At 40.9% G+C, this 17,239-nt stretch overlaps 1 protein-coding gene across 1 annotated transcript; it reads right to left on the bottom strand.

Annotated features, from left to right (window-relative positions):
• Nucleotides 1–249: 249 nt before the first annotated feature.
• Nucleotides 250–5,753, bottom strand: LOC102982709 (EF-hand calcium-binding domain-containing protein 4A-like). Its single transcript, XM_024120334.2, is given in 6 exon segments — nt 250–317; nt 1,342–1,536; nt 1,665–1,811; nt 2,255–2,444; nt 2,879–3,256; nt 5,744–5,753. Coding segments are annotated over 5 exon segments (909 nt in total). The 3' UTR covers nt 250–317; nt 1,342–1,352.
• Nucleotides 5,754–17,239: the final 11,486 nt, after the last annotated feature.

Genomic DNA, 17,239 nt, shown 5'->3' with positions numbered 1-17,239 from the left:
TCAACAGGCCGTTTCATCTGTTTATTAAGCTAGTAGTTTCCCATTGATGTGAAATAGGAGAGAACCAGTGTACCAGTCACTGCCCAGTATGACACTTCTTTTACTGAAAAGTGGATTTCTGGCCCAATGCCATGTTATACAGCATTCTATCAGCCTCAGATACTGGTGCTACCTGAGGTCTTGCAGATAAGAAAGATAACTCATACCTGAGTTATGCTGATATTAGTCAAGGTGCATTTCTGCCACTTTCAGCATATAAGAGGTTCATAGCAGCAAACTTGACACCGGTGGCTGGCTGATCTTCTTGAGGGATGTTGCTATATTGGGGGCCACAATGGTTTCTGGTAAGTTAGGCATTTGGAAGGAACATTACCTAGATCAGCATGGAAATGTTGGAGCCTATGCATATGCATTCCTCCATCCCAGCCAATACGGCACTTTTTTCATGTGCCATTGTGGCAGCACTGGCATGGCAGATGAACAAAGCAAGATGACCTCAAATGGCTGAGTAATTCTGTCTATTTGGTTGTTTAACAGCTCTTCCATGGTAGATGCTCTCTGGTGGACATTTATATGGAAAATGAGGATCACCAAACACTGTATCCACCCTAGTAAATCCATTCATATGCCTCTTCCTCAGATTTCCTGGTCTCTGACCTTCTCATGTTTCTCCCCACAGGACACTGACCAATATCCAAACTTTACACCTCTACCCTGAGTCTATATCTTCTTAGCTTGGACCATTTCTCTTTCTATACAATGGAAATAGATGATTATTCCCCTGCTCTAAGGGAGAATTTCCCCTTAGTGATGCCTTTCACGGTCACCTTGGGTGGAGCTATAGTTCAACAGCTGTACATTATGACATCAACACACCAAGATGACCATCCAAGAACCTATTTGGCTTTCTGAGGCCAGATGGGTGAGCTGAGGGAAAGACGTCAGTGCGATGGTGGTAGATGACAAAAAGGTCTGGGTCGCCGGCTGGCAAGGCTTATGGTATTCTCTGCCCTGCTTAGGCCAGATCCCTGAATTTGCCACCTTCAGCTTCGAATGAATTGCTCCTGGTTCTCCTCAACCTTACACTTGTTAGTGTGACAAATTCCAGCTCATGAAGGCAATTCTGGTTTTGGTCACTTAATGTCCCAAAGGCAGGAGCACTTTCTCTAGCATGTTTCATAGTACACCAGGGAGTTTTGGGGGTTTTTTGATTGTTTTGTTTCGGAATGGTCTATAATTCTCTGCTAAAAGAGCAAATCCTTGATCCAAAACCTTAAGGGTACATGAGTCTCCAGTTAGAGTTTTTCATAAACTTTCCATTAACTCCACGTGTCTTCCTACCTCTGAAATCTCTAGCGCGGGTGGGTCCGCTTCGGAGAAGGCGGGGCCGGGGACACCCGCGCGTCCCAGCTTGGGCCGGGCGCGGGGCGGCGCTGCGGGACCACCTGACTGCGCAGGCGCTGGCGCTGCTCGCGAGGCTGTTGCTCGATCTCTTGGTACAGACACCGCACCACCCTCTCGTGCTCGCTCTCCCGCCTTCGGGAAACCGGGGGTGAGACAGCTGCTTAGAACCTGCCAGCACTACAGCCCCCGACCCCGCCTCTACCACCTCGCGGAGCCCCTCCACCTGGCCTTCAGGCCGCCCCCAGCGCCCCAGCCCTCACCGCCGCGGCTCCTGCTCCAGGCCCTCCCGCTCTCGGGCCGCTTCCTCCAGGCAGGCCGACGCTCGCATCAGAACGTCCTCGAAGGAGCCCAGCAGTTCGGGTCGCTCACGTTGCAGCCGGGTCCAGAGCGTCTGAATTGCCCGCTGCCTGCAGGGGCGGGACGGGGGAGGGCAGAGGCTGAAGCTGAAGCGGGGACTCCCCACCCCACCCTGCAGGGTAAGAAGCCCCCAGAGGCCCCTGTAGTCTTTGCACAAGCAGGGCATGCCTCTCCTGGGTGCTTTCACCCCTGCGGGAGTCTGTGCCTGTGCGGGGCTTGTGTGGCCAGGAGGTGTGTGTACATGGGGTAGTGTCCTTGTGTACACACGGCTGTGCCTGTGATGGGGGGCAGCCCTGACTGCTGCCTCCTGAAATGCAAATTCTGTGGGAAATCATGCCCGGCGCGCAGTAGTTGCAGCTGAGAAGGAAGGACTGGGCCAGACCCGGCCTAGGGACCCTGCCTGGGAACAAACATGCAGGGGACACGGACAGGCAGCATGCAGGTGGACAGAGAGCAGATGAGGATGCTGGGAGCCGGGTCAGCACCGACTTACTCGCCCAGGACCCGGGCCACCCCCAGCTGCTCCAGAGCAGAGCAGAATCTCTCCTCCTCCTCGTCTTCCTCGTCCTTCTCCTCCAGGGAGCCCCCGGTGCCTTGCACATCCGACCAGCCCGCCTCGAAGGTTTCCTCTGGAACCGGGGAGGGCAGGGCACCCGGGACGGACTCCACACCCACCAACTTCCCTGCGGGCATGGGAGGGAGAGATTACGGGGCTGTGGGTTACCTCCGTAGCCTCCCCTCCCCCCACCCCCACCTCCACACACATATCCTGCCCTTTCTCTGAGCCCAGTTTCCTGTTTTTCTTCCTTATTCTGGTCCGATTCTTGCCCCGGGAATGGGAGGTGACAGCTGGACTCAGGCCAAAATGAGACACGCCTGGCTCCCAGCCCCACCTGGGTTTGGCTCAGGGAGCAGGTCATCTCCACATATGCCACAGCATCTGTGGGGCTTCCCGTGGTGCCTGGGTGTACAGACACCGGCCTGTGCTCCGGAGGAAGGCCAGGGAGAAGCACGGGCTGCCACCCACGTGGGCTGTGGGCCCTAGAGAGTCCCACATGTGCCAGCGGAGGGTGTCTGAGCAGCGGGGTCGGGGGTGGGGCTCAGGGGCCGGGCTCACCCAGGCCAAGGCAGAACTCCCGAGCCGTGAGGAAGCCGGTGTGCGCCTGGTCCAGACATTTGAACACAGCCTCCAGCTGTTCGGGCGTGAGGGGCAGGTCGCTCTGCAGGCCTTGGCCGGGCAAGGATGGCAAGGCTGAGTAGCGAAGGTCAGCCCTGGGGCGGGCGGCCTCTTGGGGCTGGGGGCTCAGCTGCAGGTCGTGGCGGGTGATAAAGCCCTTGGCCTCCTTGTCGCACAGCAGAAACAGCTCCTGGGCCTGCTCCAGCGTCGCTGCCAGTGGCCCTGGGGTGTGTCCCTCGCCTCACCCCTCCTCCTCCTGGGCTTCCCCAGCCCCAGGCTTCCCAGGGCTGGCCAGGGCTGGGGTCTCAGCTTTGGGTGCTGTGAAGCCAAAGAGAAGTCAGGGCCTGAGTAGGGCTGAGAAATGAGGGGAGAGGAGAAGGGAAGGCAGAGAGGGTGAGGGTCAAGGGTAGCTGAGGGCTAAGCTGGAGTGGTGGGGAGCAGAAGAATCTCCCTGTCCCCATGAGAAGGTGGGAGAGGGCTTGGTGGAGGCCCAGAGAGGAGGGGCAGCTGGGGGAGGTGTGGCCCAGTTGCAGGTGGTGGGGCTGGCGTGAGGTGGCATGGGTGGAGCCATGCAGGCTCAGGGCCACCCAGGGAGCCAGCCGGTGCAGGAGAAGATATGCTGGGGGGAGGGGGCAATCTTGGCATGTTGCAGAGTCGGGGGCCATGGCAGGGGGGCGGGCAGCTATAGATCTTGTGATGGAAAGTGAGGTGGGAGCTTGGGAGAGGGGGCAGAGGCTTGGGTGAGAGAATGGTCAGCCACAGAGAAGCTGAACAGGTCCTGGAGTCAGGGCCTGGAGATGGGGCTGACCAGGCTGGGCCAGTGGGAGTATCAGCCAATCCTGGCTAAGTCCTTAGCCTCTGAGTCTGGGCCCCTGGGCCCTGTCTCCAGCCAGCTGGCAGGCAGGTGAGCTCCTCCCTCCCTGCCTGCAGCCCCTCCCACCAGCACCAAGCCCCAAGGGGTGCAGGTGCAGGGTTCAGCCTGGGCCACGATGCCTTCTGTGGCCCTTGTCAGGAACAACCCCAGAGTCTAGCTTAACAGCCCCTCCTGCTGGCACTATGCCCTTCTCCAGACTGGCCTCCCTCCCCCTGGAGGCACCCCACCCCCTAATCAGACCACCTGTCATTCCCACAACACCCAGACCCCAGACTTCCCAAAGCTAACCCCCAGCGTGGCAACAGCCCCCCACCTGGGACCCCGGGGTCCTCGCCCCTCAGTCCAGGACTGTGATTCTCTCTCCCCACGCCTATTCCTGGGGGATGGGGGAGGTGATCTCCAAAGAGGGCAGGTCTGAGGAAGGGCGAGAGGAGGGGACAGGCGGGCGCTCCGCCCCACCAGCAACTTGCAGGCTCCACGGGACCAGGGGGCTATCCCAGCCAGAAGCTGTGCTGTGGCCGGGCCGGGGAGCAAGGAGAATGGCTGCCTGAGCCCCCAGGCACTCGGACTTGGCCCCATACACCAGTGTGCAAGAATTAGACCAGGGAACCCCAGAGCCCTGCAGCCAGAGACCCCAGGACCCAGCTCTACCCACATGTGGGTAGGCACCAGCCCCAGAATTCCTGGCCCTGACTTCCAGTGTGCATGCTCTAGACTTGCGACCAGCCTCACACACTAGTGGGCAGACAATAGCCACAGGACAATCATTTCCCTGCAACCTGCAGACCTAGCCCTCCCACCAGTGGGCCAGCAGTAGCTCAGGACCAGCTGGGCCCTGGCCCTACCAACTAGCAGGCCAAAACAAGCTTTGAGACAGCCCTGACCCCACAGCCAGCAGGAATCATCCCCACCCAACAGTTGTCTGACACCAACTCTGGGATACCTGGGCCCCTACAACCAGACCCCAGGACTTGACTCTGCCTGCCAGTGGGCCAGGACTAGTCTCAGGAACTGGATTTACCCACCAGTGGGGTGTCACCAGCCCTGGAGTCTCCTGGACCCCGCCTCTGCCCACCAGTGAGCCAGAACTAGCTATGGGGCTCACTGGAGTTCTGCAGCAAGCAGCCCTGTGACCCAGTCTCACCAGCCAGCCACAGCAGCCTCCATACAAGGCAGGGCCTGGCAACCAACATGGACCAGGAGACAACCAAGCCTACCAGACTGCCCACAGTAGTCAGCCTACCACAACAGAAAGAATGATGCAGCCCACATAGGGGCAACCCTACAGCATCCAGCCCTGGTGATGAGAGGGGAGTGCACTGCTGGGATGCATAGGCTCTCTCCTATAAAAGGCCAATTCCCCAAGGTTGGGAAACGTGACCAACCTACAAAACACATAGAAATAAAAAAACAAATTAGGCAAAATGAGATGACAAAGGAACATGTTCTAAATGAAGGAACAAGATAAAGCCCCAAAAGAAAAACTAAGTGAAGTGGACAGAGACAATCAACCTGAGAAAGAGTTCAGGGTAGTGATCATAATAATGATGAAAGAACTCAGGAGAAGAATGGACGCACAAAGCAAGAAGTTAAGTTTCTAACAAGAGTTAGAAAATAAATACACTAGAAAGAATCAACAGTATATTAAATGATACAGATAAATGGATCAGTGACACAGAGTTGTAGAAATTACTAATACTGAACAGAAAAAAGAAAAGAGAATGAAAAGAAATTTAAGAGACCTCTAGGACAACATCAAGCACACTAATATTTGCATTATAGGGGTCCAGAAGGAGAAGAGGGAGAAAAAGGGGCTGAGAATATATTCAAATCATAACAACTTAAAACCTCCCTAACCTGGGAAAGGAAACAGACATCCAAGTCCAGGAAGCAAGAGACTCCCATACAGGATTAACCCAAGAGAAACATACCAAGACACATTGTACCTAAAATGGCAAAGACTAAAGATAAAGGGAGAATATTAAAAGTAACAAAGGAAAAGCAATAAGGAACAAATGAGGGAATTCCCATAGGGCTATTAACTGATTTTTCAGCAGAAACTTGCAGGCCAGAAGAGTGTGGCACAATATATATAAAGTGATGACAGGGGAAAAAACTACAACCAATAATAGTCGACCTAGCAAGGCTCTCATTCAGATTTGATGGCAAGATCAGCTAAGTAGCTTTACAAGAAATGTTAAAGGAACTTCTCTAAGTGAATAAGAAAAGACCACAAGTACAAACATGGAAATTATGGAAGGAAAAAACTCATCCATAAAGGCAAATATGCAATAAAGGTAGTAAATCATCCATGCACAAAGCTAGTACAAAGGTTGAAAAACAAAAGTAATAAAATCATCTATATCCAAAATAAGCAGTTAGAAGATACACAAAACAGATATAAAACAAGATGTTAAAAACAGTAACTGTGAGGGGAGGAGATTACAAATACAGGGGTTTAAAATATATATATATATATATATATATACACACATACACACACATATATACAAATATACAGTATACACAAATACAGGGATCTTAAAAATATATATATATATATATATACACATACACACACACATATATATAAAGGAACTGTAAAAAGAAGGACTAAAAAACCCAAAGCTAGTAGATAAAAAGGAATCATAAAACTGAGAGCAGACATACATATAATAGAGACTAAAAACAATAAAAAGGATTAAAAAAACCAAAATATGGCTTTTTGAAAAGATAAATAAAATTGATAAACCTATAGCCAGACACATCAAGAAAAAAAAGAGAGGGTGTAAATCAATAAAATTAGAAATGTAATATGAGAAGTTACAAACAACACCATAGAAATACAAAGGATCATAAGAGATTACTAAGAACAACTATAAGCCAATAAAATATATAACCTAGAAGGAAATTGACAAATTCTTAGAAATGTACACTCTCCCAAGACTGAACCTGGAAAAAAATACAAAATATGACCACACCTATTAGCAGGAAAGAAATTGAATCAATAGTAAAAAACAAAATTCCCTGCAAACAAATGTCCAGGACAAGATGGCTTCACAGGAGAATTCTACCAAATATTTAGAGAAAAGTAAACATCTATCATTTTCAAACTTTTCCAAAAATTTGCAGAGGCAGGAATGCTGCTGAACGCATTACATGAGGCCACTGTAGGCCTGAAAGCAAAACCAGACAAAGATATCACTAAAAAAGAAAATTATAGGCCAATAGCACAGATGAACATAGATGCAAAAATCCTTAACAAAATATTAGCAAACTGAATCCAACAATACATTAAAAGATCACACAAAATGATCAAGTGGGATTTAACCAAGTGATGCAAGGATGGTTCAATATCTTCAAATCAATCAATGTGATACACCACATTAACAAAATAAGAATAAAAACCATATGTTCATCTCAATAGATGAAGAAAAAACTTTTCACAAAATTCAACATCCATATTCCATTTATGATAAAATCTCTCCACAAAATGGGTATAGAGGGAACTTATCTCAAGATAATAAAGGCCATATATGAGAAGCCCAAGGCTAACATTATATTCAATGGTGAAAAGCTGAATGCATTTCCTCTAAGATCAGGAACAATGTAAGGATGCCCTCTCGCCACTTTTTTCAGCATAATATTGGAAGTTCTAGCAACAGCAAGTGGACAAGAAAAAGAAATAAAAGGAATCAAAATTGGAAACAAAGAAGTAAAACTGTCACTGTTTGCAAATGACATGATCCTATACATAGAAAATCCTAAAGATGACACCAAAAAATGACTAAAGCTCGTCAATGAATTCAGTAAAGTTGCAGGATACAAAGTTAATATAGAGAAATCTGTTGCATTTCTACACGTTAACAACAAACCATCAGAAAGAGAAATAAAGAAAACAATTCCATTTATAATCTCATCAAAAAGACTTAAATGCCTAGGAATAAATCCACCTCAGGAGGCAAAAGATCTGTATTCAGAAAAATACAAGACACAGATAAAAGAGATTGAAGATGACACAAACAGATGGAAAGATATACTGTGATTTGAGGTTGGAAGAATTAATATTGTTAAAATTACCATACTATCCAAGACAATGTACAGAGTCAATGCAATCCATATCAAAAAACCAATGGCATTTTCCACAGAACTAGAACAAATAATTTTAAGATCTGTATGGAAACACAAAAGACTCTAAACAGCCTAAACTATCTTGACAAAAAAGAACAGAGCAGGAGGTGCAACGGTTCCTGAATTCAGACTATACTACAAAGCTACAGTCATCAAAACAGTATGTTACCAACTCAAAAAACAGACACATAGATCAATGGAACAGAATAGAAAACTCAGAAATAAACCCATGCACTTATGACCATTAATTGATGAACAAAGGAGGCAAGAATATGCAATGGAGAAAAAACATTTCTCCACTATATTTCTCAGCGCCACTTATTGGAGAAAAGACTCCAATAAATGGTGCTGAGAAAACTGGACAGCTACATGTAAAAGAATGAACTTAGGACATTTTCTCATACCATATACAAAAATAAATTCAAAATGGATTAGAGACCTAAATGTAAGACGAGAAATCATAAAACTCCTAGAAGAAAACAAAGGCGGAGAATGCTCTTTGACACAAATCATAGCAAAATTTTTTGGCATTTTCTCATAAGGTAAAGGAAGTAAAAGTAAAAAACAAAGAAATGGGATGTAATTAAACTTAAGAGTTTTACACAGAAGGAAACCATCAACAAAATGAAAAGACAAACTACTGACAAGGAGAAAATATTTGTAAATAATATGACTGATAAAGAGTTAATATCCAAAATATATAAATAGTTCATACAATTCCACATCATAAAAACAAACAACCCAATTAAAAAATGGGCAGAAGAATTGAATATACATTTTTCCAAAGAAGATATACAGATGATGAACAAGCACATGAAGAGATGCTCAACATGGATAATTATAAGAGAAATGCAAATCAAAGCCACAATGAGATATCACCTCACACCCATCAAAATGGCTATAATCCAAGAGACCCCAAATAACAAACGTTGGTGAGGATGTGGAGAAAAGGGAATCCTCATACACTGTTGTTTGGAATATAAACTGGTACAGCCATTGTGGAAAGCAGTATGGAGATTCCTCAAAAAGCTAAAAACAGAACTACCATATGATCCAGCAATTCCACTCTGGGGTATTTATCCAAAGAAAATTAAAACTCTAATTTGAAAAGATACATGCACCCCAATGTTCATAGCAGCATTGTTTAAATATCCAAGATAAGGAAGCAAATTAAGTATCCATCAACAGATGAATGGGTAAAGAAGACGTGATATGTATATACAAAGGAATACTACTCAGCCATAAAAAAGAATAAAATTTTGCCATTTGCACCAACATGGATGTACCTAGAGGATATTATGCTTAGTGAAATAAGTTCAACAGAGAAAGACAAACGCTGTATGATAGCACTTATATGTGTAATCTAAAAAAATAAACCAAACTAGCAAATGTAACAAAACAGAAACAGAATCACACATATAGAGAATAAACTAGAGGTTACCAGTGGAGAGAGGGAAGGGGAAGGGGCAGGATAGGGTCAGGTGATTAAGAGGTACAAACAACTATGCACAAAATAAATAACCTACAAGGATATATTGTACAGCACTGTGAAAATTGGCAATATTTTATAAAAATAAAGGAGTATTACCTATAAAAATTGTGAAACACTATATTGTACAACTGAAACTTATATAATATTATTCTTCAACTCCACCTCAATAAGGAAAATAATTAAGTACACAGCAATAAAAAAAATTCTAATGGCACTTTCCACAGAAATAAACAATTTTAAAATTTGAATGGAACCACAAAATACCCCAAGTATCCAAAGCAATCCTGATAAAGAATGAAGGTGGATGCATCATGCTTTCAGACTACAAATTATATTACAAAGCTATAGTAATCAAAAAGCATGGTAATGGCATATAAGCAGACACAAAGATCAACAGTATAGAATACAGAGTCCAGAAACAAACCCATGCAAATATAATCAATTAATTTACAAGATGGGGAAAGAAGAGTATCTTCAATAAATGGTGCTGGAGAAATTGGACAGCCACATGCAAAAGAATACAAGTAGATCACTATCTTTCACCTTACAGAAAATTTAACTCAAAATGGATTAAAGAATCAAATATAAGACCTGAAACCATAAACTCCTGGAGAAAATATAGGCAGTAAGCTCCTGACAGTAGACTTGATGATAATTTTTTGGATTTAACAAGAAAGCAAAGGCAACAAAAGCAAAAATAAACAAGTGGGACTACATTAAACAACAAAACTTCTTAACAACAAAGGAAACCGTCAACAAAATGAAAAGGCAACCAACCAAATGAGAGAAAATATTTGCAAATCATATATCTGATAAGGGGTTAATATGCAAAATATATAAAGAACTCATACAACTCAATAGGGAAAAACCAAATAATCTGATTAAAAATGGGAAGAGGACTTCATAGATGTTTTACCAAAGGCAAACATATGGCTAAAGAAGACATATGTGAAAAGGTACTCAACATCGCTAATCATCAGGGAAATGCATATCAAAACCACAATAAGATATCATTTCACACTTATTAGAATGGGTATTATCAAAAACCCAAGACAAGTATTGTTGAAACTGAGAGAACAGGGAACAATTGTAACATGCTGGTGGGACCATAAATTGGTACAGCCACTATGGAAAAATTACAGAGATTCCTCAAAGACTTAAAAAGAAAATTACCATATGATCCAGCAATCCCACTTCTAGGTCAATTTGTTAATTTTTTATCTCTTCCATTTGTGTTAAAATTCACAAGACAGCCCCCCTCATTCAGAGATATTATATAAACATATATATATATATAAACATAATTTGTATTTTTTCTTTTCCCATAGCTTAAATTGTTTTACATAGCACTTTTACTCAACGGGGATTCTTTTTAGAATGCTGTTAAGTGAGAATTATAGCATTATTATATATTATAGCAAAAGCATGTATTAACTAACTCTTCTCTTATTCACTGATTTCTTATGCCTCCTTTTTATTCTTGCACAATCAAACAATCACATGCACACACATATACAGAGAGGCCTATTCCAAGCCTATCTAACTTGCGCAACAAAAACACAACAGTCCCAATCTATACACTTATATTCTAGTAGGGAAGAAAGAAAATTTTAAATGTTGTTTAAATGTTGTTAAACTAAATAGTAATAAGTACTATAATTGGAGAAAACTCTTCTACCCAGTCTAAATATTAGGATTCTATGAGCTTCAACTTTAAGACTCTCTATTCTTTTCTCCCAATTCTTTCTTTTTAGATGACTCCATCTATTTTTATGACTTTTAATGGCATCAATATGAAGATGACCCTGAACGTATGTTTCCAGTACTGGCAACTTCCCTAATTTCCAGATTCATGGCTCCAACTGCCAAGAAGGACATGGTTATTTGAATGCCTCAAAGACATCTCAAATTTAACATGATCAAAAAGCAATTCTCAAATTTTCCAAACAAAAATGGTTTTCCCGGGTCTTCTCAATCTTGGTGGTAGCCTCTTCCAAACAGTTTGGCAAAAGGAAGAAGTTAGAGGTCATCCCTCATCTCCTTCTACTATTCCCTCCAAACTTTCACAGGAATTGTCAACTGTCTCTGTGCCCAAATTTCTCCGTTTACACTAATTCACAATCCCCATGCTGCCATCATCTTTCACCTGAACAATATCAACAGCTAAGACTGGTCCCCCTTTCTGTTGTCCTTTTATTTATTTTTAACTTTTATTTAGAAAATAATTTTTAAAAGAGTACTAAAATACACATTCTAAAATGGGTAGGGCTTCCCTGGTGGCGCAGTGGTTGAGAGTCCGCCTGCCGAGGCAGGGGATACGGGTTCGTGCCCCGATCCGGGAAGATCCCACATGCGTGGAGCGGCTGGGCCCGTGAGCCATGGCCGCTGAGCCTGAGCGTCCGGAGCCTGTGCTCTGCAATGGGAGAAGCCACAACAGTGAGAGGCCCGCATACTGCAAAAAAAAAAAAAAAAAAGGTAGTATTTTGCCCATAATAACATATGCATTTCAGGTAAATAACTTTCTAATTTTTTCTCTCTTTCTATGAATATTTATCTTGCTATTTCTTTGTATCACTTACAGACATGTGCATCAACTTCCTGTTATGGTTAATAAATATTTATCTATTTATTTAAATACCTCCCCATTTCTCTCATTTTGGATGATTATCACTATTTTTGACAATTTGATACTCAGTTTTCATAGGGACCTGCAAATACTTTCCACTCCCATGCTTATGACTGTGTAATTTTTTTAAGTTAATAAAAATTTTATTTCCAATTTGCTCAATTAAATCCTTCATTAATCCTCAATTAAATCCTTTGATATCATCAAATATATTCCTTAAAACTCAACTCTTGGGCTTCCCTGGTGGCACAGTGGTTGAGAATCCGCCTGCCGATGCAGGGGACACGGGTTCGTGCCCCGATCCGGGAAGATCCCACATGCCGCGGAGCGGCTGGGCCCGTGAGCCATGGCCGCTGAGCCTGCGCGTCCGGAGCCTGTGCTCCGCAATGGGAGAGGCCACAACAGTGAGAGGCCCACGTACCACAAAAAAAAAAAAAAAAAACTCAACTCTTAAATAATCTTCTGTTCTTTTCTTATCCTACAGACTTTTTACTTGTGCCCTCCATCTTCCTGCTCCAGACTGGAGAGTATGCTCAGTAGGCCCTGACACTTTCCTTTGTTGATTTCCTATGTTCAATACTCTATTTCCAAACTCTCCACATTGCTCTTCAAGGTTCATTCTCTCATTCTGTTGGGAAATCTTGATTGTCTCTTTGGCAGTCAAGATTTGCAGTCTAGATGTGTTGTAAATGATCTTTGTTCTTTCCTCACACATTATTAATAATTTGGTTTCCATAGAGTTCTAGATTAAATAAATTTCTTTGGAATGTTGAAGGCATTCTCCATACTACAGCAAGGTATGTTGCTTTTGGAAAATTATACGTAATTTTGGTTCCCAATGCCGTGTTTTCTTTCTGAAACTTTTAGAATTTTTACTTATCAGTGGCTTTATAAAATTTCAGAGTGAGTATCTTTGGCATGTTTTCTTCATCATTCATTTTTCTATATAAGGATGGAGTCTTTATTTCTTTCCTCCTTGCCTGCTTGCCTTGCTCTTCTTTCTTTTTAAAAATTTTTTATTTCTTTTTCTTTTCCTCTTCTATCCCTTCCCTTTTCTATCCTTTTCCTAGTTCACTCCTTTCCATCTCTTCTCCCCTCTTTTCTTTATCCTTCCCTCCCTTCTAGTCTACTCCTCTCCCAACTCTCCCTCCCCTTTCTCCCAGTTTCCTACCTCATTCCCCCTCTCTTTTCTCTTTCTTTCTTTCACTCTAAAGAGTCAAAGCTTTACTTCCTAAAAAAAGTCAAACCTGAAAGTAAAAAACAGATACAATTCACAGAGAAAAACCAGAATAAACCTAATTATCCATTTTCAGAATAAGTTGTTTTCCTAATATCCTATGAAGATCATTATCATACTGAAAATTATCATTATGAATTCATAGATTTAACATGTTTTATCAGCTTAAATCCATTATATGTACTATCCATTTTGATGCCAAATTTGTCTCATCTTTGGTTATAGCAACTCAACTCAAAAACTTCAAGATGGTGCTTGAGTCCTTCTGATAATGACCACAGTTGTCTCTGATAGATTTCTTGCTCTCTTTTACAAGATGACTAAGCTAATCTAGTGCATTTCCTGCATTATAATGAGAATCAGACAAACAATTTATATTTTTCCATAGGGGTCCTATAAGCCTAGTTCGCTACATTCTGGTCTATATTCCTTCTGATTCTTTGTAAATATAAGAAAATATTTCTTACTCAAATGGCAGCATAGAGACAAAACATTATGCACACACACATACACAGAGATACATACACTTTGTGCCTTGATTTTCTTTCTCTGGAAGTGAAATTGCCTTTCTACGTGGAGTTGCAGGTCATTTTTCTTTAAATTGAAGACAAATAGTTTCACTTTTATTAGGACATACCTTAGAGTGCCTTTTTCTGGATCAAGTGTCAAAATGTATATTAAAGTTCTTCTGTTTTTCTCAAGTGTGTTTCAAAATGTATATTAAAGTTTTTCTGTTTTTCTCAAGTGTGTTTCAAAATGTATATTAAAGTTCTTCTGTTTTTCTCCAAATATCCATGGATTATAATTTAAATATAATTTCTGTTGCATTGTTATTTTCCTTTAGGGAATCCAATGTTTCGTGTGCTGTATCACCCTTGCAAATTTTCCATATCATCATACTCTCTCTAATTCATTTTTTTAATGGAAGTATAGTTGATGTACAGTGTTATATTAGTTTAGGTGTACAACATAATGATTCATTACTTTTATAGATTATACTCCTTTTAAAGTTAGTATAAAATATTGGCTATATTCCCTGTGTTGTACAACATATCATTGTAGCTTTTTTATTTTATACATAGTACTTTGTACCTCTCAATCCTCTAACCCTATCTTAAGCATGCTCATTTCCTCTCCCACTGTTAATTGATAGTTTGTTCTCTGTATCAGTGGGTTTGTTTCTCTTTGTTATATTCATTCGTTTTATTATTTAGATTCCATGTGTAATTTGCTTTAACCTCACTGTCTCACAGGGCATCTTTATATGTGTTGACTATGAATCTCCCTACAGTAGTGCAGTGATGCAGGGAAATCCCTCAGGATTTGATAGAGAATTTTAAAGTAGCATTGTAAGGAACATAATTATTGGCTCTAACCTATTTGTAGTCACCCATATTTTCATTCTTTTAATCCCAAATGTTTTATAGACCAAGGTTTATATTCTGAAATTCTATGAGATCTAACATCACAAACCAAACAAGGCTTTTTTCAGTAAAATCTAGGTGAGGGATATATTCTATTTTAAATTTTAGTATTAGTATCCATTAATATTTATTTATCTGAGGTATTAAGCATTTTTGTTGTTGTTGTTAGATTTCAACTACTCAGTTATCTTCCCAGCTCTTCTCAAAACTGAAGGCTATGGAAAAACTAGGATGAAATTGACACTGCAATTCACTCTGACTTTTCTGATTAAGGTAGAACCTCAAAATATACAGGTTAGGAAACAAAGTAACTCTGTTCAACAATTCAGGCACTTATGTGGAATGTTTTTTTTAGCTAGGATGAATAATTAAGTAGCTTATATTTAATATTTTAAAACAAATAAATAAAATGTTCAGCAAAGGCCTTTATTTTGATGTTTTGATTAAGGAAAAATACACCCATTTTGATCACAGAATTAATATTAGACACATCAGTCAATATTCCTAATGGATCACTAAATATTGCTAGAAGATAACCATTTAAAGGAAAACAAAACGTGTTCCCAAAAATTCTATTACAATTTAAAGGGTTTTCTCTTTTTCTAATTGTTAGAAAACTAAAGTATAAAGTCAAAATTACTTTTATTAGCTTTGAATCTACTGTAATATACTTCAGAAAGTCTTATATAATTTTCTTAGAAACAGAAAAATCATAGATGAGTCAACTCAGATAAAAGAAAGATATCTAAATTTTTGTTAAAAATATAGATCTTTATTAAAATATGTTTGACATATAATGTGTAAGTTTAAGGTATAACACCCGTTGACTTGATACAATGGTAAACAGTAATACGAATGCTATTGTAACATGAGTTAGCACTCTTATCACATCGTATAATTATCATTTCTTTTGTGTTATGGGAATAATTAAGATCTGGTCTCTTAGTAATTTTAATGATTATAATAAAATATTGTTGTCTATATCCAGTATAGTGTGCATTTGATCTACAGAATTATTTATCTACTAGTTTCAAGTTTATACACTCAAACATCTCTCCAATTCTCCCACCCCCCTGCCCCTAGTAACCACGATTTTACCCTATTTTTATGAGTTTGGCTCTTTTAGATGCACATGTAAGTTATATCTTACAGTATTTGTCTTTCTCTGACTTTGCACACTTAGCATAATGTCCTCAAGTTCTATCCATGTTGTCACAAGTGGAAGCATATCCTTCTTCCTCATGGCTGAATATATCACGCTTTTATCCTTTTATCCTCTGATGATCACTTAGATGTTTATGTATCTTGGCTATTGCGAATAATGCTCCAATAAACATAGGAGTGCAAATATCCTTTTGATAATCTGTTTTCATTTCCTTTTAGTATTTACCCAGAAGTGGAATTGTGAGATCATATGGTAGTTCTATTTTTAATTATTTAAGGAACCTCCATATTGTTATCCTTACTGGCTGAACCAACTTCCATTCCTACCAACAGTTTTCTCCACATTCTCAGCAACATGTGTAATATCTTGTCTTCTTAATGACAGGCATTCTGACAGGTGTGAGGTGATATCTCCTGGTTTTAATTTGCATTTCCCTAATTATTACTAATGTGAAAATCTTTTCATCTGTCTCTTGGCCATTTGGATGTTTTTTGGTCTTTTTAGTTCCTCAGCACATTTTGTGATCACATTGCTTGTACATTTACTATTGCATTGTATGAGTTCCTTATATATTTTGGATATTAACCTTTAATTTTTAGAAATGATATATTATGAATAATTTTCTTTGTAGACTCTTATTCAAAATTAACAGACTCAATTTTCAGAAGAGGTCACTAAGGGTCACTGTTAGGACAATCAAACAAGTCACTAATGATCATTTGTAGGATACTGAAAACAAGTTCATGTATCACAAGTCACTGTGGTGAAGGTAGGACTGGAATCAATACTGCTTTTTCCCCATAGCTGTTGTAAGAAATATAAAGTCACACTAAACCTCAAAACGCCTATAGTATAATAAAGAAATCGTGTGTGTACATTAAAAAAAAAAGCGCGGTAGACTGCACAAGAGCCAGTGTAAACTGCAGTGGGTATATAAGACATGGCTGGGAGTATAGATATAGGAAATCAGAAGGGTCTAGGTCATTTAGTTAACGCTTTATTAAGTAAACTAAACTTTACATATAGGAAGAAAGGATTTATACATAAGGGCAAAAATCAACAGGAATAATGGCATGGACAGAGTCAGTGTTTATAGAAATGGGTATGACACTTGGAAAAGGGATGAAAGATGCGATAATACATATTTTATTCCTTAGCTATTTGAATTTACTTTCTTTAAAAGTGAATAGTTCTCTCATTAATCCTTAGTGACCTTCACGTAATTCTAAGGTGTAAATTTAGCATATCTGATGTATGCTATTTTCAAACATTCACAACACTTGGAGAGTATATAAAAACTTTTTTTTTTTTTTTTTTTTTTTTTTTTTTGCGGTACGTGGGCCTCTCCCGCT

Source organism: Physeter macrocephalus, chromosome 1 (assembly GCF_002837175.3).
Source record: "Physeter macrocephalus isolate SW-GA chromosome 1, ASM283717v5, whole genome shotgun sequence".
NCBI classification, from domain to species: Eukaryota; Metazoa; Chordata; class Mammalia; order Artiodactyla; family Physeteridae; genus Physeter; species Physeter macrocephalus.
The sequence above is the reverse complement of the archived record's forward strand: the minus strand, read 5'-3'. Positions and strand labels throughout refer to the sequence as shown.